Raw genomic sequence first — 22,645 nt, forward strand, 5'->3', positions numbered from 1 at the left:
CGCCTCGGCCTCTTCAGTGGTCAATAACTCGAAAGAAAAATCTGATAAGCTACCGTTTCCGCTCTTTTTCATTTGAAGAATGCTTTCAGAACATTTGCTTTTTTGTTAAAAATTAACGTTTGGACCCTGAAATCGTGCCTGAATTGAAATGAAAACGCCCATTTATATTTTCAACCGTAACCATATCAATCTCCTTTACTAGAGTTAATGAAAAACTAACTGCTTGCTTCTCCATTTTTTTATAAGATGGGAACTGGAACAGAGAGTTTACGATTGACAAACTGCAAGGAATAATTTATTCAAACGCTTCATTTGACCGAGAAATCAAGGACATGTATGAGCTTGTTGTGAAGGCGTCCAGCAACCCAGATTATCTAGTATACACGGTAAGTAACATCAAACAGCTACATAGTCACCGCCTTAAATATGCACCCTTTTAAATCATTCACATGGTACGCAACAGATGACGATGTTTTTATCGTGCCGGGTTACAATCACTTCTTTTTGAATCGAAGCGGAAAACGAGGGGGAGGTGTTTGTATCTATGTTAGACAGGATATTAGATGCGAAATACTCGATGCCTTTACCGAAATTACAGACGACTATGAAATCGTAGCTGTGAAGCACGGACGTCAGCTGCTTTCTGTTATGTATCGACCGCCAGCTGGTAGCTTTAATAACTTTTTGTCTTTTCTTGAGAGGTATCTTGATTTCATATCCTTGAATAACTACTCACTTGTTCTGGGCGGTGACTTAAATGTAAATAGTTCGGAAAACTCTTCTCTTTCTTCACGACTGAGTAGTACACTCAGTAGTAGTGGTTTTTGCAATGTGATTGTGTCCCCCACCAGAATTACTCATTCTACGGCAAGTTGTATCGACGTTTTTATTACCAATATAAATACTATAGTTCGCAGTGCAGGTACTATTAGTAGTGATATAAGCGATCATTTACCAATATTTTTTTGTTTTCAAACCCGTGATTTATCACGGAGCGTCGGTAGACTCGTAACTTTCCAAGCGATAACCGACTGCCAACTGCGGTCCTTTCGAAGCACAGTCATGCAAACAGACTGGACTTCTGTCTTTTCAAAGCAATGCGTGAACGAAGCATATGATGATTTCATAAATATTTTTAAGACGCTATACATCGCATCGTTTCCATATAAGACGGTTACTGCTAAAAAACGAATAAGAAAACCATGGGTCACGCCACCTATTCTAACAATGATAAGAAAAAAGAATCGCTTATATCAGGAGTACCTCTGTTCAAAGGATGACGGTGACCATGCAGTTTTTAAGAGGTATCGCAATCAACTGACATCTGCACTTAAAAAATCAAAAACAGAATATCACAAACGTCTTTTTCATGACGCCCACAAGAAGCGTCCTGCGATTGTTTGGCAGTCGATAAATGAAGTGCTTAAACGCAGCAAGCAGAAGAATTCAATAGATGAACTTTCACTTTCTGGTGAGAGCGTGTCAGGAGTACAACTATCTGAGCTCTTTAACAGACATTTTACTAACTTGCCTTCTAGCGCGCACAATGAGCATGCTTCCTCGTTTATCTCGCACCGTGTAACAGACACAATTTTCCTACAACCTACAGACGAATTGGAAGTGATCCGTGTATTTATGGGATTGAATAACAGTAAAAGCCATGACATAGACGATATACAAATAAAGCCCGTTAAATTCGTAATCGATGTGGTGGCCCCACTCTTGGTATATATATTTAACTTAGCATTGTCGAGTGGTCAATTTCCGAATAACATGAAACTCGCAAAAGTTTCAGTTTTGCATAAAGGTGGAGACAAAAATTTAGTTACAAATTATAGACCCATCTCTGTTCTTCCAATATTTTCTAAAGGGCTGGAAAAAATTATATTATATCGTTTAGACAATTTTTTTACGAAGACCTCAGTGCTAACTGACTCCCAGTTCGGATTTCGCAAGGGAAAATCCACGGAAAGCGCTCTGATATCACAGAAAGAAATAATATTACACAATATAGAATGCAAACTGCTGACACTGGGAATATTTATTGACCTTAGCAAAGCGTTTGACTGTCTTAACCATTCGACGCTCCTTGATAAACTTTCATGTTATGGCATACGTGGCACGCCTTTGATACTTATTCATTCATATTTAGAACACCGTAAGCAATGTGTCTCCGTGAGTGATCATGTTTCCTCTTTGCAAATCTTGAAGTTTGGTGTGCCCCAAGGCAGCATACTCGGCCCTCTGCTGTTCAATGTATATATAAATGATCTAGTCAATATTTGCCATCAAGCACGTTTTGTAATGTATGCAGAGGACACGAGTATATTTCTGTCTGCATCGAATATGGACGAACTTATACCCATGGGAAACTTAGTTTTGGAAAAGTTTCTTTCGTGGTCAAAAATAAATGGTCTTAAAATAAACACTGTAAAGTCCAAAGCAATTTTGTTTAGACCTGTAAATAAGCACGTTATTAGTAATTATACTCTAGAGATTGGAACTGACCAGATTGAAATAGTTAAACAGCACAAAACGCTAGGTGTCATTTTTTCAGAACATATGCAATGGGATAATCACATCGAATACTTAGTTACGAAACTGTCAAAAGTTGTTGGAATAATATGCCACTGTCGCTCCTTGTTGCCTGTAAATATTAAAATGCAAATTTATCATGCTCTGTTTAGCTCACAAATTAACTATTGTCATTTGGTTTGGGGCACAACAACCAAATCTAATATTAACAAACTCACGATCCTACAAAAGAAAATGCTGCGTTTTATTGCAAACGTGCCTTACGACACTCATACTGAGCCATTATTTCTTAAATTCAACATCATGAGGATTGCCAGTGTATACGAGTACCGTTTGCTATGTTCTTATTTATTTTCGACCGCTGAGTTTGCTTCTTTTTTGTCTAATGTATCCCATCTGACAAAACGTGAATCCTTCATCCTTGTCAGACGCAGAGAGTTCTGGAACGTGCCTCATTTTCGTACAAATTATGCACTCCAATCTATTGCGCATAACCTGCCTTCATTACTTAACAAGTTCCTTATAGACCACAATGATATTCACTGTTTAACAAAAAAAGATGTACGTGTTTGTTTTGTTTAGTCAAAGTGTATTCTGTAGTACTTGTTTTTTTTATAATGCCCAGTAAGTGCAGGGGCACCAGGCCCAGTCAAGCTACCTCATGGAAGCTTTTTGTCTGGTGCCCTCAGCACAATATTGCTGAAAATAAATATTACTATTACTTACTTACTTACTAACTATAAAATACACTATGTTGTAAAGATATGCGTCAATTTTAAAATATTCTACAGTTTGTAGCCAATCAATGATCTTCGTTTAATCAATTTATCCAATTAGAACGGTGACTGCTATCCTGTTCCAACAGCCACGTGGTCTCATTGGTGGAAGAGGGGAGGACAGTCATTGCCACATGAAACTAATCGCGCTTTCCGTATTGGTTCAACTGATTAAAGGAAAGAAAATGATTGCATGTGTTCCGAGCGCATTGCGGAGAAGCGCACGTTGCAAGCGCTTGGAACGACGACAAAGAGAGGGCGGTGCGAGCGTAGACATGGCCGACGCGGGTCGCACAGCGGCCTTTCTTTGATAAATATTTATTATCTACCTGAAACACTAGTGATCTTGAAAATGATGCCTATTGATAACTATTCCACTGAAAATGCGTATCCAAGTTATGAGACGTATAAGATTTTGCATAGAATGAAGCGATTTTGCATCAAATTCGGGACCTGAGGTTTTGTTGACGAACACAAAAAATCCACAAAACGCTAACCATAAACAGCTTCGCTGTGAAACAAAAGTAAAAATATGTTCAAACCTTAAAAAAAAAAAAAAAAAGTCTCTAGTTTTGGAATTTAGTGCTCTGTGGCACTGGGCATGGTGAAACGTCTTGCTGGGTGCCAAAAGAAAACAAGTTTGTTTGTTTGTTTGTTTCTTTGTTTATTTGTTCGTTTGTTTGTTTGTGTTTGCTGCTGTTCTTAGAGCGGGCAATATATTCCAGAAGTTCTTCAATCAACTTTTGGGCGTAACCGAATGCCACCAAATTTTTTCAGAGGCATGCCGATGGACTCGCCCCAAGCATACGAAGCTACAGTGAAGCGGACCGAACCGTGGCTCTTGTAAACGTCCGCATTGACGACGTGAACGACAACCCTCCGAAGTTCATCAATGCACCATACTTTGCAGGTAGTTGCTGGCTACATTACTCTGTGTTTATTCGTTGATTCGTCGAAACAACCGCAGTCATAGCATTGCAAGACAGTTTCTATTCTTCGGCCATTGATTATAGTATAATGCATGTTGTCAAGAGATAAGAATAAATTGACTTCCGCGTGAAATGGAGCGCAAATCGTGCGATGTTTTTAATGGCGCTGTTTTTCCTGACGTAGTTTCGTCTACAATTTTGTTGTTACGCGCTGGCTGGTGTGTGCCGAAAACCAGCATTCCAAAAATTCACATGACCCCTCAAATGCGTAGTACTCAGAAGCTTTAAGTTTCACCAAGCTGGCATCTCCGCAAGAGGTTGAAATGTAATCATTTAAATCAATCAATGTTTGAAAAACAGACTAACAACGAAATGGCGGATTGACGTCACGTGAAAACACCCTATAGGCGACTGGTGGACGCTGGAAAAATCCACCTGCTCCGGGATTCAATCCATAAACTTCTCCAAGACTAACAGGGCGCTCTACCAGGGATCAAGCGGCCGTCACTCTACCGGCAGAGCTAAAGAGGAGCTGGCAGTCAGTAGAGCGAACGGATGTCACCAGTTGCTGCCAGTCTTGATTATCACCACTGCAAGAGTGACATCAGACGTTAATTATTGACGTAATGATTTTAGGGGAAGTTCCCAAGATGTCAGCTCCTGGGTAGCTAAATTGGCAGAACGCTCCTCTAGACTTGGAGAGGTTCTGGGATCAAATCCCGGAGCAGGCGGATTTTTTCAACGGCCACCAGTAGCATAGAGGACGCGCGTTCCGACCCATTTCAAGTGGAAGTTCTTACGTAAATCTTCTCCACCTTGAGCACTTCGCCTAAAATCATTATATCAATCATTTTGTCGATAGATAATCTTCATAATGGCACTGACACCAGCTTATATTTTGCAGGATATAGACCAACAGGAGAGTCACTTATTTTCTCATATGTGTCATCAGTGTGTAGATGGGTGCACCTATCTTTCACTCTGTGGAAATACCCCGCCTCTTCACTTCCGCATATCGTAATTGGCCACTAAAGTTTAACTAATTTGCCCATTTATCCGATAACTACTCGCTGATATATCACGTTATTTTTCAATCATATGTTACTTGACGCAGAGCTGATCATGTCATCACAACGTCGTCAATCATACAAAATTACCTCCCGCCAACGGCAGCGCAAACGAAAACGCGTTACAAGCAGTGTGTCGCACTCGTGTTCGACCATGAATGCAGTGTGTATTTGCGGTGTCGGCATTTGATATGACATTTTCGTACTGTGCAGTGCACAGGCTATAATCGGTGACATGCTAAAAATCCAGTAGACGCTTCGTCTCCAGCGGGAGCTTTCTGTCTTTGATAACACTTAATCGCACGCGCAGTCAAAGCCCGGCAGAAAGCACCGGGCGCGTGCTTGAAACGCAGCATGTAATGGGTTCTCGACCTTTCACCGTCTGCGGACGCTTTAATTAGCGTAAACATTGACGGCATCTAATTTCTCGGTTTCCAGGCCTTCGCTTCACAGCGGTTGAAGGAGACACAGTGTTCACAGTGAAGGCAGAGGACCCGGACGAGGGCCAAAGGGAGGGCGCTCCAGTTGCCTATCGGGTCGAACACGTGACCTTGTTTCTGCCGGGATCGACAGGTGGGATCAGGCCCATCCCGGCGTCTTTCAACATATCCTCGGACGGCCGCGTGTGCGCCACCCACCCCATGGCGCAGTACAGTCAAGCGCGCTTCACCATCGCCTTGGAGGCTAAGGAAACAATGCCTCCCCACCGCGCAACGAGAACAACGTTAAAGGTACCTTCACTGATTAGCCAGGGTTTACTTTTGGCTGGAGAAAACGGACACTGAGAGTAAAAAAGATAGTCGTTATGTGCGCGAATTCTTAATTTTAATGTTACAAATAAACTACTAAAAGAACAAGAAACTGGAATGAAACGAAATATAAGTCAAAGGTAATTATAATGTTATGTGTACTATATTCAGTAACACTGTCTTTGCTTTCTTTTTTTATCGCTGCCACGGCTGGCTTTGCATTTTATGCTAGAAGGCAACCGGTAGCGCGGTTAATAATAAAAAAAACGTCTCTAAATGACTTTTTCGCTAATATGGAGTCAGTTATTCCATGTGCATAAAACCATGCCCCCCTCCCCGATTCTACATATATAAACAGAGAATACTGCATGTGAAGTACAGTAACTCAAAAATGGAAGTAAAGCTGCTAATAGCGAAGATGTGAAAAGACAACAGATACAACAATAAAACAATAGAAACGAAAAAAATAATAAGAATATTGCATCCGCTGAAGTGGTTCGTTGCAGTCTTCACAAGGCAGCTGAATCATTCATCATTCAGATATCTAACATTTGAAGAGTATATAACTTATCTTCTTAGAGCGCAGCTCTTAGGTGCCCGTTTCCGGCTTCAGCGGCATCGCCGTCACCGCCGCCGTAATGACGTTACGCCGTTTCCCATAATGACGTTACGAGTGACGTCACCAGGGTCCCGCGCGTTGCATTATGGGAAACGTCCCATGATGCAACGCGCGGGTCTCACTCATAACCCGCGCGTTGCATTATGGGACGTTTTCCATAATGACGTCACGCGTCATGTCACGAGTAACTTCACGAGGGTCACGAGTAACGTCACGAGAGTCACGAGTAACGTCACGAGGGCCCCGCGCGTTGCATCATGGGAGGTTCCCATAATGACGTCACGCGTGACGTCATGGTCACTCGTGAAGGTCACGACCTTCATAGTGAAGGTAACGTGACCTTCACTTCACGGGGCCTTCGCAAGTGACGTCACGAGCGGGGATACAGGGAGGGGAAGGACGAAGGGGAGGAGGAGGGGAGGAGAATGAGATGAGAGGAGGAGGAGGAGGAGGGGATAGGGGAGAAGAAGAGGGTACAGATGAGGAGGGGCATACCCTCCCCTCAGGACCCTCCCCTCCTCTTCCTCAAGAGCTGCGCTCTAATTCGGCATTACAGGGAGTTAAGTTGTAAACGTCTTTCATTTTCATGAAGTATAAATCGAACATAAAAGCTAGTTAATTCAAAGTACGTCAAAATCTTATATTTGTTCATCTTTAAAAAATATGAAAGACGTTGAATATTCCCAGTAATGCCGAATTACAGCGCAGCTCTTGAGGAGAAGGAGGGGAGGGTACGGAGAGGAGGGTATGCCCCTCCTCCTCCCTCTCCCTCCCTCTTCCCTCGGGACGTCACTCGTGACGCTAGTGACCCTCGTGACGCCACACGTGACGTCACGTGTAACGTCATTATGGAAAACGTCCCGTAATGCAACGGACGGTTACCCCGACGGTGACGGCGTAACCGCTCAGGCCGGAAACGGGCGCCTAAGAGCTGCACTCTAAAATGAGTTGTCAGCAAAGAAAGTGAAAGGTTTCGCACCAGAAATTCCTCCACCTGCATCTTTAGATCATTATATTGAGCTATGAAAACTCTTTCAGGTGTGGATCTACGAGCCTGAGCAACTGGTTCGTGTGATCATTGCTCAACCTCCTGAAGAGGTCTACGCCGACCAGAAGCAAGTTGTGGCGTAAGAACAAATGAGACCGGGAGTCATTTCCCAATCTGAAGTTAATAACCTGAGAACGTCCTTGAACGCAAACGTTTTTATTTCAGGGTCCTTTCTAATGCTACAGGAGGAACAGTGGTCATCGACAAACTGAAATACCACATCAACGACAAGGGAAAACTCGTGAAGTCCTGGTTAGTATTATGCTTCCGATGCTTTAAAGTTAAACGGTGTCTATATTCAAGCCCCCTCTAAAAATGCAGGAGTGCATATGGCATCACAAACAGCGTGAACCTCTAATACACTTCCAATGGGTGCTCAAACAATGCATCGCCAATTTTCAGATCATTCAACTCGTGCTCAGGGTTTTTCCCAGGAATTGAAATGAGTTGGGAATGTCTAAATTTTTAGGGGGGGAGCATTGAGAATATGGGAGTCGTTGCGAATTAAGGGGCTGCCTTCAGAAAAACAAAGAGGGTGGGGAAATCACTGCGAAGAGTAATGTTTGGCTGAAGATGGCAGAGCTTCGTTGATACGTTCTCGTTTTATACGTGTCCGGGTTGTTGCGTTCAGGAACGCCAGTTCCGTTCACAAAGGCTGATACCGTTTAGCACCCTTAGGGATATGTTCAATAATCTTTCGTTAATTAGTTGCATTTGCCTTTTCGATATTTGCGCCCAAAAACTGCCGCCTGAAGCGGCTGATGCGACGCGTTGGACCGCCCGACCGCGGCCGCTCTCTTCCTTTTGCTTTGCTCCCCCATTTTTCATCTGTTTTCCTCTTCGCCTTGTGCTTTTTGCTTCTTGCCCGGGAAGGCATGACCTTGGACAAAGCTTGAAAAAGATTCAGGCTTTAGCGAAAGCTCATTCATCTTTCCATCTCTTTCTCCGGCACGCTCTCTTTCGTGGTGACCTGTTCCCTGGTTTCAGCAAATATTACGACTATTTCACGTAAGGTTCGAAGGTGGTTCCTATCGTCAAATATGACGTCACGAAAAAGCCGTCATCACTGCGAACAATGAGCTAGAAAGTTTCCAAGACACTTCACAAACGTTAAAATAGCAACTGCTTTGAAAAAAAAAAGTCAATAGGGAGTTTTTGTAGTAGATCGCGTTTCCCCTTCCGCTAAGCCGTCCGCAACGAAGAAGCCGCTGGTGCGCGCCTGAGCGCCGATGGCCTTGGCTGTAGAGTTCTGGGTATCGTCGCAATAATCATGCGATGCCACCATGAGCGGGAATTAGGGAGTTTTCGTAGACCGTTTTCTCCATCCCGCAACGCTTTCCGAAGCCCTCTACGACGTAGACGGTTGCGGAGACCGTTGCGGGACGGCGAAAACGGCCTACGAAAACTCTCTAATCTCCAGCTCATGGTGGCATCGCATGATTATTGCGTCAACCACGTGTCTCCATGCCGTGATACTCGTGCTGTGCCGCTCGCCGTCAGGGTTCACAACTGCGCACAAAACACCGGTTTCCACCGGTGTGCAAGGAGCAGCGGCTGATACGGGGGAGCCGTTGGGTTAGCTCGATTAGCTCGTAAATTTTGCTCGCCCTTGTAGGGCGATCTTCTTTAGTTGAGACGAAAGGGCGATCCGTAATTTTTTTAATAAAAGTGACAAGAAACGTGTCCGCTTACATCTAACTAAATGCGAAAATTCTCCGCAACCATAAACGTCCGTGTGAAATAAATTGTGCCACGCGTTCCTTGCCTTCTGTCGTACCTTTGCTGTGCACGTGCACGCTCGAGGCTCATGATGCGCCGAAGCGTTACCGAAGGTAACCTCGCGCTGAAGGAGAAACAACTAAGGACCTCCATGCCCGTTCTAATCCTTTCCGCGACAGGAGACACTATGTCTGCGCATGATTTGAGCGCATGGTTCGGAATACCGACCGGTCCGATAGCATTTTTACACTGCATAAAATTAGCAGGGCAGCAAGTTGACACCGTTTTCTCGATTCAGAAAATAAGCAAAAACTAAAACTCTTTCAAAGGCTTCGTGGGTAGGTCAGAGCACTTGCTCAAATTAGTCTGATTTTCGTCTCTCGCCTTTTCAGGACGGACCTTTATGTCCATGTTTTGGACAAAAAAGATCGAGTGATTCACACACCGGAAGTCTTGGAAGCTGTTGATTCCAACATTAAGCTTGTGAGGTTCCAGAATCCTGAACTTCAAATCCACAATGTCTTGGTGAGAAATCCTGCCAGTGCATGCAGCTCTATGCATTTTACTCGTGTACATACATATACACTTACATGGAGAATACTTGTGTATATGTAATAGACCTGCTTTTATAAAAGTTCTAATTCAATAAGAAAAAAAACTTGCGTGTTGTCAGGGATGTTTCCGAAATGTGCATTCTGTATGTTTATTAATCACAAATGAACTCAAGGCTGTTCTCAGGTGGTGATTAAAGTTCACCTACGTTCTGAGCAGGAAATGGTAAGATTTTTGTTTATTTTGCTTCTTGCAGCCTGCAAAGTCTGGAATTACGAAAGCAGAATTTGACCTTGCTCTGGCAGTTCTCATTGCATTGCTCGTCGTAATTTTTATTGGTGTTGTGACAATGATGGTTTGCTGCACCTGTTTGAAATCTTGGTGAGTCTTTACTTTTAGTGGACAAATTTTGAGTTCATATGGGTATGTTTCTATTCCACCATTTTTGTGTTTGGTTACTCTGCCTTTAGTCAACAAATCATGAAAATATGCTAAATTAACATGAGCTTTGATGCTGTCAATAGCAGAGGTCGGCAAATTTTATTATCAGCATACCGGATTGCCAGGCAAGAACTACAAGAAGAAGGAAAGAGGGAGTTTCGTCAAAAACCGAAACAGGCAGTAACTGGATTCACTGCCTGTTTCCGCGATAAAAAAAGCTATCAATACACACCACACAAAGTTTAAAAGAAGTATTTTAAAAAATGAGCATACGGCACCCCCAAAATGAGATTAGACTCATACAATTTTACTTCACTATTTTCAGGTATGCATTCAAGGCAAAAGAGGCTTTAGGTAAGAGCATTAATTTAAAATTCTGTTATTGTAAAAGTTTTATCTTATGCAAAGTTCATTTGTAACATTTTTTACAAACGCAGTTCGTCAAGATGAGAGCCCCCCGGTGACTACCACGTAAGCTGCACTAAGCTAGATTTACAAATTTCTAACGTTATATCCTTTGTCGATGTACTGAGTTTCTTTATCTGCTTGCAGAGAAAATCCACTGTGGACAGAACAGTAAGAATAATTCTATTTCGCTTTAAAAATCTTGCGACTGATAATTATTTACACGCACTTTTACTTCTATGTTTACAGGAAACTCAAGATCTATGAGGAACAGGTACGAACAATATCGGCAAAATATAATCTTAGTTCTTGTTATATCTCATTTTTTTTATGGATATGAGAGTGTTGGAAAACCTTAGCCTTTCTCTTGCTTGTTTTGCTTTATTAGGAACTGAGCATGAGCGTTGCCCCTGACAACATGGTGACTACAGAAGCGGATATTGCTGCTTTCAACTTCAATGACGACTCGGGCAGTGCAGTTTATGCAACACTACGAAGAAACAGCATAGGCTGTATGGCCGCTGAATCAAGAAATGGCTATTCCACACTGAATCGTCAGCGACCCACATCACGAAGGCAGAGAGAGCCCGACGTATCTGATGTAAGATATACAATATTTTTGAACTGGTTCTAATATTAGATACCCTGTACAACCTGAGAGCTTACTAGTCCAAAATTTAAAGACATTTCACTTCGTGGTATGAAACGTCTGTTTTTATATTTATAAAAGCAGCAGTTCCAGTAAGCTTCTATTAACAAGCCAAATAATTATCGTGAAAATAAAAACCCATTTAACCTTTCCTCTTCTTATATACACATTTTCAGCGCTCATTATCGTGTGAAAATTGCCGAATCACGGGACTGTGGACGCATACGGCGTCCAATATTTCGCAGCAGAGAGCTACTGTGAATGCCCAGGACCCGTCCTACAGCCCAGATGACGGATACTTATTTATTTATTCATTTATTTATTTTATCACCTACAGTGCCCATAAGGCATACAGTAGGGGGCACATTTACAAATATAACTTTCTAACCTCTACTAATAGATAATAACGTTCAGATATATAACAACAGATCAGGCACGTAGCCAGGATTTTGTTTCGGGGGCCCACCCATGACAAAATGCTGTATGAGGGGGAGGGGGAGAGGAGGTCCCAGCAAAATGAAAGATTTCGGGAAGGGGGGGGGGGGGGGCGGGCCCCATGGGCCTCCCCCTGGCTACGTGCCTGCAACAGATATAATAATGTTCGATAACGAAACAAACACAGCTCAAAAATTGCACGAAGTTTTGACATAGAAGCAGTAAATAAGCTGCAGCAAAAGGCACACTATATAACTCGCTGGAGTTGCGGGGTATATACTTTCTAAGGTCACAATTTCACTCGGCAAACTATTTCATTCCTTTATTGTACGTGGGAAAAAGGAGTTACGGAAAAAATCAGATTTTGATGTGCACTAGCGAACTTTTAGTTCGTGATCTACTCTGCGCGATGCATAAAACTGTTCAAATGTGTTTGTTTGTTGTTTTTTTTTTCATTTTTGACAAACCTCCCAAAAGTTTCGTTAAGACATTTTAGACTCAAATTCTTACGCTTAGTGGAAAGTGATTTTCATCACAGATCATTTTTCATTGCGGAGACACTACTTTGAAAACTATAGTTATTTGTAACAAATCGAGCCGCACGACTTTAAATTCCTTCAATTTTGTCTATCATGTACTATTGGTATGGATCCCATACAACACAAGCATATTCGAGGATCGGTTTTACGCAAGAAGAAACAAGTGTGTTCTAGGTTTCTCCGTAGAAAACCCAAGATTCTACTTGCTTTTTCTGTTACATAATTTGCATGTGTTGACCTTCCTAAATCATCAGACAAATGTACTCCCAAAAATATTTAACTTATTCTTTAGCGTTTAAAAGTTTTCTATGTATAGTGTACATTCACTGATAATGAATGCGTTTTCTCGTGAACCCTTACATTGCAACACTTTGAGACGTTCAAAGTCATTCTCCTTCGTGAACACCACAAACAAATTGTAACTAAATAGTTTTGGAGTTTTAATATGTCCGAGTCTGAATCGATTTCCCAGTATAGAATGCAGTTGTCAGCATATAGCCGTAGGTACGAGCGAATGCCTTGTGGTATGTCATTTACGAAAATTAAAAAGAGAAGGGGCTCAAGGACTGAGTTCTGTGGCACTTCGGAAGTTACATCTGCTGGTGCCGACTCTACTCCATTTATAACTACAGATTGTTTACGCTCACTCAGATAGCTTGAATTTCAGTGGTACACGTCCCATCAATAATTGGTCCTTCTTTTTTTTTTCTTTTTTTAGTTTCTCTATAACAAAAAAAGAGTGGGACCGTATCGAAAGCTTTTGGAAAGTTAAAAAAATGCTATCGACTTCTTTTTTTTATTCACCAACTGTGCCACGTCACGCGCAAATTCAGTTGAGTACCACAAGAAAATCCGACCCGGAAAACCGTGCTGGGTATTTGTATATAAGTGGGAGACCAGACTGGCTGTAAATAATATGTTCTACAATCTTACAAGAAACACTAGTCCGCAATATTTTTCTATAATTTTGAACACTGTTTCTATGAGCATATTTAAGTTCTAGTACAACATTTACATGCTTCCAATCTTCCTGAGGCAAAGAGCCATTTTGCCATGATCGCGTAAAAATAATAAAGATGATTTGAGCACATGGTTCGGAATACCGTCAGTTTTCTTTTGTAAGGTTCAAGTTTTCTACTTTAAGGTTGTTCAATTGGACGAGAATGCCGTTGTGACCGATTATAATTTCTGGCATTTGATCATACGTACCCCCATCAAATGCAAAAATTTTTCAGCCAAATCGAGGTTGAAGACAGACTGAAAATAGTCATAAAAGCAAATAGCTTTAGCGCGTTCGTTAGTAAGTAACGAGCCTTCTACCATATATAGGGGCGGGATTCCTAATGTTTTCTTGCGATTTCACAAATTTCCACAATAGTTTTGGATTTGCTTTCATCTGGCCGTCGAATGAGTTAAGGTATCTATCTACTTTTCGCTGCCTTTGCCTTAGACTTAAACTCAGGTTTAATATTTTTCTGTTCAACGTAATCATTTCATCTTTAGTGGCTTTATATCTGCTACATACTCGTTTTTGTTTGTTGGCCAACTTACAAAGTTCTTTTGACATCAATGGCTTTCCTTTTCTACGCCTAGAGCTGGTAATACGCGAAGGAATGTGCTCATTAACCAGCTCGTGAATTTTGTTTTTCAAGACAGTTCATAAGTAGTCAATGCCATCACAATTATTGAAAACTTCAAGATTGGAAAGAAAGTCAAAAAGATAATTTGCAATGCAATCTTCTCTTTCGTAGATCTTCACTTTTCTTATACACAATATCGGAGTGTCATTATAAGACACAGTAGTTACCGCTGCATCCTGATCGCTTATTCCAGGTATGACGGATGTAGACGTAATGGCGTCTACTTTATTGCGTAGTACGTACCAAATCGAACACACTAGAAAAGTAATTGGTCTTTCTCGTAGGCTCGTCAACAAACTGGTATAGCTCAAAATCGTCAATAATGTCTAGAAAAGCAGTATATACAAACACTGGATGAGCTACTCGTCACCAGGTGACCTTACACCCTTCAATGTCTGAAGGATTAACATCTCCTCTCAAAAGAACATAATTCTCACAGAAGGCGATTACTGACCTAATGAATAAAAAAAACGAATGTTTTAATTTAAACTTCTTTCACTCAATGTATTATTGTTTTATTTGTTCCTTTGCAGAACCACGAATATCACGAACTTCACAACAGTATGCGTCCGTCCGGCGACACACCCTTCAGCACGTTCCGACCAACGGGGAAGTCTACACCGACCGAAGCTCGACCTTTTCAGTCATCGAGTGGCGGCAACGAACCCGTGCTAGTGGCGGAGCTCTTGTAACAAACGTCTGGTAGTACTACTGACTCCGTAAAAAAGGGGAGCCAGGGTAGCACCAGTGACTGGTTTGAACTCTAACCGAAGTGGATCAAGCTGGTTTAAACTGGAGTCTATGGAAAGAAGGGTAACGTGGGACATACCTTCTCGACGCAACACTGTGTCCAGCACGACAAACGCCAAATTTAGCTTCAAGCTGCGTAGTAAGACATCTACGTGCAGAGGAAGCATAGTATGCACCACGCTTTATTGAGGCTGGGGCAAAGTGCTCGTCAAAGCTGTGCCTAAAGCAATACCTGAGAGTGACAGGGTAAGAGTTCCAGGGAAGCTCCTCCCACCTCTTTCCACTTTAGTGGAGAGAATGCTGGAGGGGAGGTCGCCTCCTCTCCTGCGTTTGCTCTGCTTAAGTGGAAAGATGTAGGAGGAGTTTTCCCCGAATTCTTAACCTGTCACCAACATAGTACATCCAATCCCTCAGAGCCAAAAGGGATGCCATGTGATGACTTTCAGTTTTGACTTGCGGTACATTTACCACTTTTGTTCTACATGTGATTATCGAGTCTCCTAGCAGAACCCTGGGGATTTTCGCTAACGTTTAGCCGACATGAAGATCTGCCATTTGCCAGCATGTAAGATTTGCAACTATTTATTTGTGTGAATGGAGCAGTTTCTTTACCAGTCTTTTGCGAGCGCCTAATATTTACACGCTTCTCAGTGGAGGTTGCGAAGAATCTCAAAAAACAACTTGTATTACCATTATCTCATAACAGTGCAAAAATGTTTGGAAATGGTTGCAGCCACAATCTTTCTACTTACTGGTTCCACGAAAATGGCAACTCAATATTTACTCGTGAAATGAAACATTTATGCTAGTGCATCGAATAGCAAGTGTTTTTTTTTTGTTTGAAGGGTCCTCATCATACATATTCTCTGATCTCCCAAAGTGCACTTGCATAGGACACCCAGTGCCACGTTTGTTTCTATTTTTCTAACAGTGGCTATCACAGTCCCAGCGAGACTATGCACAGCTGTCGAGTGATTATCATTTTTAGAAACTACTGCCATGCGAAAGGTTAACACGGTGTTTGGTCCAATCATGTTCTGGCAAAATGTACACGGCAAAATGACATCCATTTCACGCTACAGGTGCCAAGGAGTCAGAAAGAGGGTGTAAATGTTAAACACTAAGAATTAAACAAAAAAATTCATTGAGTTATTATTTAGTACCAACTTTTTGGGGGACAAATAAACAGTTTTCCATTTGGCAAATGTCTCATTTTCTCAATACAGCAAAGTGCTTCCCTGTGAACTGCATGCAATAAACTTATATGCGCTTTTCAGTGTAGCAAAGTGACACTTGTGACGATGGTCCCACTTTCTAGCAATGTGGCAGCCCAATAAGGGGAAGCACTCACCATGTTGGGCATCTTATATGTCAAATTCTAACCTCAATTATAATTGTTTTCATTACCCAATAATTAGGAATTCGTGTTTTCAAAGTTTATTTTTTGTTAGATTCAGAGGGTGTTTTTCGGAGTTTATTTTTAGCTGGAAATTCGGGATTTATCGAGCAATTATCTCTCGTACATTTCCAATTCTCCAAATTTCAAAGTTTAATTGTAGTTTTTTTTTTTTTTTTTTTTTAGAAATAATAGCCGGACAAAGACGTACACTAAATTATTTTTTTTAAACGGTATCGAAATATAGTTCTTAGGCCTGGTTCACACTTACAGCTAATCCGCTGCCGCCGAAGCGAAATCGGCCGCGGCAATGCACAGTGGACGCTACGCCCGGCGGCCGAATTCTTGCAGATTCACCCGCCGATTCGCAAGTGTGAACCAGGCCTTAGAGATGCATTTGGCATTAGCGCCCTTGCGATTTTGGCAATGCAGTCAGAGGGAAGGCGTACCCTTTCCCATTTTGAGCACTTAACAAAGCTGCGTGTTAGCTCTCCTCCTCTCCTCAAAAATTCAAAGAAAAGTTAACCCCGAATATAATTGTCCCACCGAAAATCTTGAAAACATGTGTGACTCCAATAAACGTCGGTGCTTTCAAATTGTCCTACACCTGTCACGTCTATCACTATGATAAAAACACAACCCCTCCTCTTTCTAAAAAGCACAAAAGTATGGTCCAAACTGAAACCGGAACAGTGGCTTTTGTCGTGGTCCAGAAGTACATTGGCCCGTTGTACTGAGCAAACATTGATGAGATAAACGGGAATCCCTTTTGTCAACAGTCCAAGATAAAAAAAAAATGAATCTGCCTTTTTTCATGACCACTATGACAAACTTTATTCTTAAAATAGTCTTTTTTGCTTTTTATTTCGCTATCGTAACCTCGAAATTCTGAGCTGTTCGGATTATACTGAATTGTAGAGAACTTCACCGGCGAGTGTTTTTCGGAGTTTATCGGATTTATCCGAAAACACAAAACCCTACAGGATATATAGACCACCAGTAGTATTATTTTAGGACTACATTTTCATAAAGTTTATCATAAAATGGCATAAGAACGCCCACCCAAAATGAAGAGCTAAATGGTCGAAAATATGGGGTGAGCGATCTTTCGGGGTGCGACAGCAAAATTTGATGAAAAATATGTGATAAACACCACGGGGGGACGGGGGAGGGGGGGAGCCTCCTTTCCCTCCTGTTACAAACCGCGTGGAACGAGAACTGATATCGCAGACCGCAGGCACGGAAAGTTCGGATTCCACGGTGCGTAATACACGCGGGAATCCTCTACGAACTCCTGTGTCCGGGAACGGGTACCGTAGAACACGCACGCAGTACATTCGCTCTTCGCGGTGCGAAAAGCATGCGGGAACCCGCTACCAGCTCTGGTGTTACGGGAACCGACACCCAGATCGCGGACAAAAGCACGGGAACCAGCTACGAACTCGCATGTCACGGGAACAGATACAGCAGAGTTGTGTCTCGCGGTGCGATAAACACGCGGGAAACCGCTATAAACTCCCGTGTTGTGGAAAACGAGATCGAGCGCGCAGATCGCGGACAAAAAAAACTCGGCAGCGAGCTATGAACTTCCATGTCACGGGAACGAATACTGCAGATCGCGGACGCAGCAAATTCGCGTGTCACCATGCAAAAAACACAAGGGAACCCGTTGCGAGCACGATTTTCGCAGATACCACAGATGGCGCGGTTGGTGAGAATCCCGTCGGGCATCGCGTGATCGATATCTCACAGGAATTGGGGGGTGGGTGATGTTTCAGAATGTTCACTTTACGGATATTCAGTCCAAAAACGGGGGCGGGCGTTCATACGGGATTTAACGGAGTGAAATACCTTCTAATTCTGGGAGTAGTAATTTTACCAACTGATGTTAAATCCTTCATTTATTTTGCAATTAAATTACTTTAAAATTTTCCTTTGCTTTAGAAGTTGGCATGGGATTTAAATTAGGGGTGGACAATTTATCGATTGACCTAATGATTAATCGATCAATGCTTTAATCGCGATCAAAGCTTTTAACCATAAAGTTTTGCGAACCAAAGAAATATAAAAATTAAATGCCTTCACCACAGACGTGGGCAAATACACCTGTATGAAGGATAAACATTAGGTCAAATTTTAGAAAAAACTGTAGGGTCAATATTTGTAACTCAAGACAAGTCCCGTAATCGTTAAGTAATCGATTAAAGGGGGCAATTAATCAAGCTAAGACTTTTAATCGATGCCCAGGCTTAGATTTAATGCATTAACTAGTGATGGGCCGAACTTTTGCCGAATCGAAAGTTTGGCGCCGAATCTTCGGATTCGGCAAAGCTGAACTTTTGCCAAACTTTTCTAAAGATTTAGCAAACATACATTGTTACCAGACTTAACGTTGATATTGTTTTTCTGGCAAAAAAAGGTTTTGTTTCTTTTTTTCTTAACTTAAATGCAACATGTAATGCATATTGACATAGTTATTACTAAATAAGGTGATATTCTACAAGATAATTGTATTGGTGTCGTTTTTGTGTTTACTCGCAATTTTAGTGACTCCTTGCAGATGTGGCGTGACGAGGTTGGGTAGAAGCGAGCGTGGCGCAGCCTAGAGCACTATATAGCTCCTTCGGAGCAGAGTAGCGCAATCTAGAACGCCGCCTCTCGGCGACTAGCGGCGAACGCCCGGAGGTTCCAACTGTGGTCAGAAATGCATGGAGAACGTGAGAAAATCGTTGTTTCTTCAGTATTGTGGAGTTGTACGGAATGGCAATTATTTTTGACATAATAATGGGACATTTTAGGATAATTTGTGCTAAGTTTTGTGCCCCGCAAGGACGTGACTTATTTAAAAAAATTGCCTGAGTGGCATCATGCAGCAGACGACACGGCGACGTCACACCATTCACGTGACCCGCTCCGGCCAACCCGAAAAGCCCATCTCCGCTGCGAGCAAAAATCGTCTGCTTCAAACGCCATTGCCTTGGAAATTGCCTTCTCAAAATTTGCACACGCATCCGATATTATTAAAACTTTGATAAATGGTTTAGTGCTTTACTAACTTCACGACAGACTAGTTTTGAAAAGTGTGAACCAGAGTGTCGAACCGATATTTTTATCGGTTCGGTTCGGGTTCGGGTTCACGGCTTTTGGTTCAGTTCCGGTTCAGTTCCGGGGCGCAAAAAATAACGGTTCAAACCGGTTCGAACCGGTTCGAACCGGTTTGAACCGCTAAATTGAGAATATATTTTCCGCGTTGTTCTGTCAATAGGCACTATTTAGACCGTGAAACTAACTACTGTAAACGATCTGATTTTTGCGAGGACCTATTTTTTTAGAATTTCATGAATCGCCTACGATTCGCGAAAAATGGGTCCCGCGAACAATTTTGCTAAAATGTAAACACATTGGAATTTATATTGAGATTCCACCGCGTCGAGAAAATTACAACCCGCGAATTATTCCAAAACTTCAGCTTTGACCTAAATCGCGAAATATTGAGCCCACGAAAAATAAGTCATTTACAGTATATAGTTTTCTTTTTTTTATCGTTTGTTCAATCCAGTTTTATTTTCAGGTACCAAAATTATAAAATTCTGTTATTTATTCTTACACAACAAGAAAAGAAAATCTACATTAACATACAAAATGTCGTGCTTATACGACTCAACATCCCTTCGTTTACCAGAGTCACATACATTGTACCTGAATCGAAATGTTTTCGCGAAGTGAAGTAGGTTGCCTAAAAAAACCGTGATTGGTACAACTTTGTATCGCAGTATTAGAAGTTGAATCGTTGTTTTGCCCTTAAACTAAGGAATTAATTACAGTGAAGAAAATCATGAAATGGACACCTCGTCGCCAGATATATCATGATATCTGTTTTACGGAATACGTTGCACAATATATATATAATGACGAGACGACTGAGCTTAAGGCAATATAATTTTCAAAATGTCACGAAAGTCACGAGACAAGCCCTTCCAGTCTATATTTTATAGATACACTAAGCAACAATCACAATGCTTGTTTTTCTAATCAGCATTGTTTGCTCTCAGCACCATGATGCGGGCGACGAATCATGCAAAAAGGAGTGGCTGAAATTGTTCACTCTAATCTATGAGCACCTTCGTACTGAGATCGAATCTCACCTAAAACAGTGCTTACCCATGTGAACATTTTCTTATATAGGATAAACTGGCATAGCCGGTTGAGGTTTGTTCTTGACAAGATGCCGGTCAATTTAATTTGCAAGTAAGCATCACCCTCGCTAATTGATGATTTTTGTTAAATAGAACAAAGTGGTATTTCACGCTCTACTCAATTTGGAAGCTACTTAATTGGACACTTTCTTACAGTTTGCGTGTGTAATCGTCATAGTTCCACCATTCGTCCCAGTGCATTTTGTTTTGGTTCGACCCACAGACACGTAAAAGTTCTGTTTAACAGATAAAAGAAGCGATAATAAACTTCTATAAATTTGAGAAGTTATATATCCGTGAGGAACACATAGTTATTTAAATTAGCTTCAGAATAAAATAAAAAAATTATTTAAAGCTTTCCCGAATCACCTATAACGTGTCTATAGAGGATTAAAGCGCCGAAAAAGATTTGCAGAACATCTTTCAGATAATTTGAAGGTGCGTTTACTTATATGTGTATCTTTGAGGTGAGGATCTTTTATTTATGCTGCCAAATCTTCAGACAGGAATTAAGTATATTTTTATTATCATCGATAAATTTGACTTCATGAAGTTCACATAACCGCCTGAGACCGACACGGAAGGACGATACTCGAAAATACGCCAGCTGCATGTTGAGTCATCGGAAACGTGCTTTTGTTAGCTGTTTTGCAGTGTAAAATACTGGGTTGCAGGGATGCGAAAAAGCACTGTGGTCACATGATATATCGGAAGGCAAATACGCAAAATGTGCAGAAATAAGGAGATGACACGTTATTTTTCTAAATAATCCCTTACACAATGCTTTACTGCAAAAAGAGATGCATAGAAATGCATAAAATGATATTCCTAATTAAACATAAATTGCGCGAAGGGCAAACGAAGATTCTTAGAATCCTAATATAAATCACGTTTGGGCATTAGCTTGCCTCAGCTTGAAACGTCGCGAGACACTGCCTCGGGACGCTAATGTTATATCTTAGGTTTCACGTTCACTTGTTTTGGGACCATACTTCACGACTCTGTTCTTTATCAGTCATGTGTTCCAACATTTCATAAGGCTGCCGTATATCATTGCGAGACTGCTATAAATACTACAAAACTTTACGCCTTGGACGTTTACTGCTGGTGTTGCGAACGTCGCACTTCACCAGAAAGCTGAAGTATTTAATATGGTTTGCACGTGACGTCATCGCACTATATACTGGTTGTCATTGCGAGTTGTTGTTGCTGAAAAAATCAAATCCGGTGGGGCAAAATGCACGCTGCAAAAGGTTCGCACTCAGTGCAAGCTATGTATTTGAGAGGCACATATTTTTCTTGTTGGTGCATCGCCGTTAGGCACGACGCGAGTATCTGGCACGACGAAAACGTGCTTTCTGGCAAGAGTGTTTTCACAAATAAAAGTTGTACCCACTATCCATCTGTCACTACCGTTTCCAGGCCACGCTTTCTAGTCTGCGTTGAAAATGCGGGGCAGAGGATTCTTTACGACACATTACGCTTTAAAACTACACCCCCTCCCCACTCCCTTTTCTTTTTTAGTTGCTCCTCAAGATACTTTTTATTCCTCAGGGATTGCCTGCTCCGAATTGGGTGGTGTTCATTCGACAATTATATTTGTGTCACTTGTTAACAGTAATTCTTCCCTGCTTTTACTTTGCACCAAACTGTGAAGTTTAAACGAAATACAGGGCGGTCGAAACTCGGAGAACTTGAGAACGACACTTCTGTGAGACTTAGAGCGGCCGCCAACGTTCAGCTATCCCCCTGAGGCCACTGGGATCTTTCTTTTCAGGTATCCCTCCCGTACACACTAATAGTTCTATGTAATGTCGGACTAATACGTTACATTTAGACCCTTTAACACTTCTATTCCCGGTACAACTTTTTGAGGCCGTTCAGCAATAACGAAAACATGTTTGGGAGCCTCAATGGTGTGCATACATGCAAAATGGGTCGTACAGCATTTGTTTTACCTTAAGTTCAATAAATACCGCTAAGATGTAATCCCTGACGTTGATAACTTGCAAAACCATCCATTAGTTTGCCCCTCTGCGAAATGGTAGACGCAGTCGAAAGAAAGAAATGAAACAGCTTTCCCCTCCTCAACTCGCAATTAGAGCTATCAGCCACGTGATCTGATCCTAATATATACACCGTGAGTGTTTATCATAGTCATACGGAGGGTTGGCAAAGCATGGAGCATGGGCTGATCTTC

The 22,645-nt window shown here is 41.8% G+C and overlaps 1 protein-coding gene across 1 annotated transcript in view; it reads left to right on the forward strand.

Annotated features, from left to right (window-relative positions):
* Positions 1-16,058, forward strand: part of LOC8051066 (cadherin-87A) — a 60,979-nt gene extending 44,921 nt beyond the window's left edge. The window contains exons 32-44 of the mRNA XM_029967816.4: positions 247-386; positions 4,089-4,221; positions 5,746-6,038; positions 7,714-7,802; positions 7,889-7,975; positions 9,835-9,967; positions 10,251-10,375; positions 10,761-10,789; positions 10,873-10,906; positions 10,988-11,011; positions 11,090-11,114; positions 11,229-11,441; positions 14,637-16,058. Coding sequence (XP_029823676.4) covers positions 247-386; positions 4,089-4,221; positions 5,746-6,038; positions 7,714-7,802; positions 7,889-7,975; positions 9,835-9,967; positions 10,251-10,375; positions 10,761-10,789; positions 10,873-10,906; positions 10,988-11,011; positions 11,090-11,114; positions 11,229-11,441; positions 14,637-14,795 — 1,484 coding nt within the window. The 3' untranslated portion in view covers positions 14,796-16,058. The remainder of the gene's footprint in view (positions 1-246; positions 387-4,088; positions 4,222-5,745; positions 6,039-7,713; positions 7,803-7,888; positions 7,976-9,834; positions 9,968-10,250; positions 10,376-10,760; positions 10,790-10,872; positions 10,907-10,987; positions 11,012-11,089; positions 11,115-11,228; positions 11,442-14,636) is intronic.
* Positions 16,059-22,645: the final 6,587 nt, after the last annotated feature.

This window comes from Ixodes scapularis, unplaced genomic scaffold, assembly GCF_016920785.2.
Source record: "Ixodes scapularis isolate PalLabHiFi unplaced genomic scaffold, ASM1692078v2 PGA_scaffold3__209_contigs__length_174095766, whole genome shotgun sequence".
NCBI lineage: Eukaryota > Metazoa > Arthropoda > Arachnida > Ixodida > Ixodidae > Ixodes > Ixodes scapularis.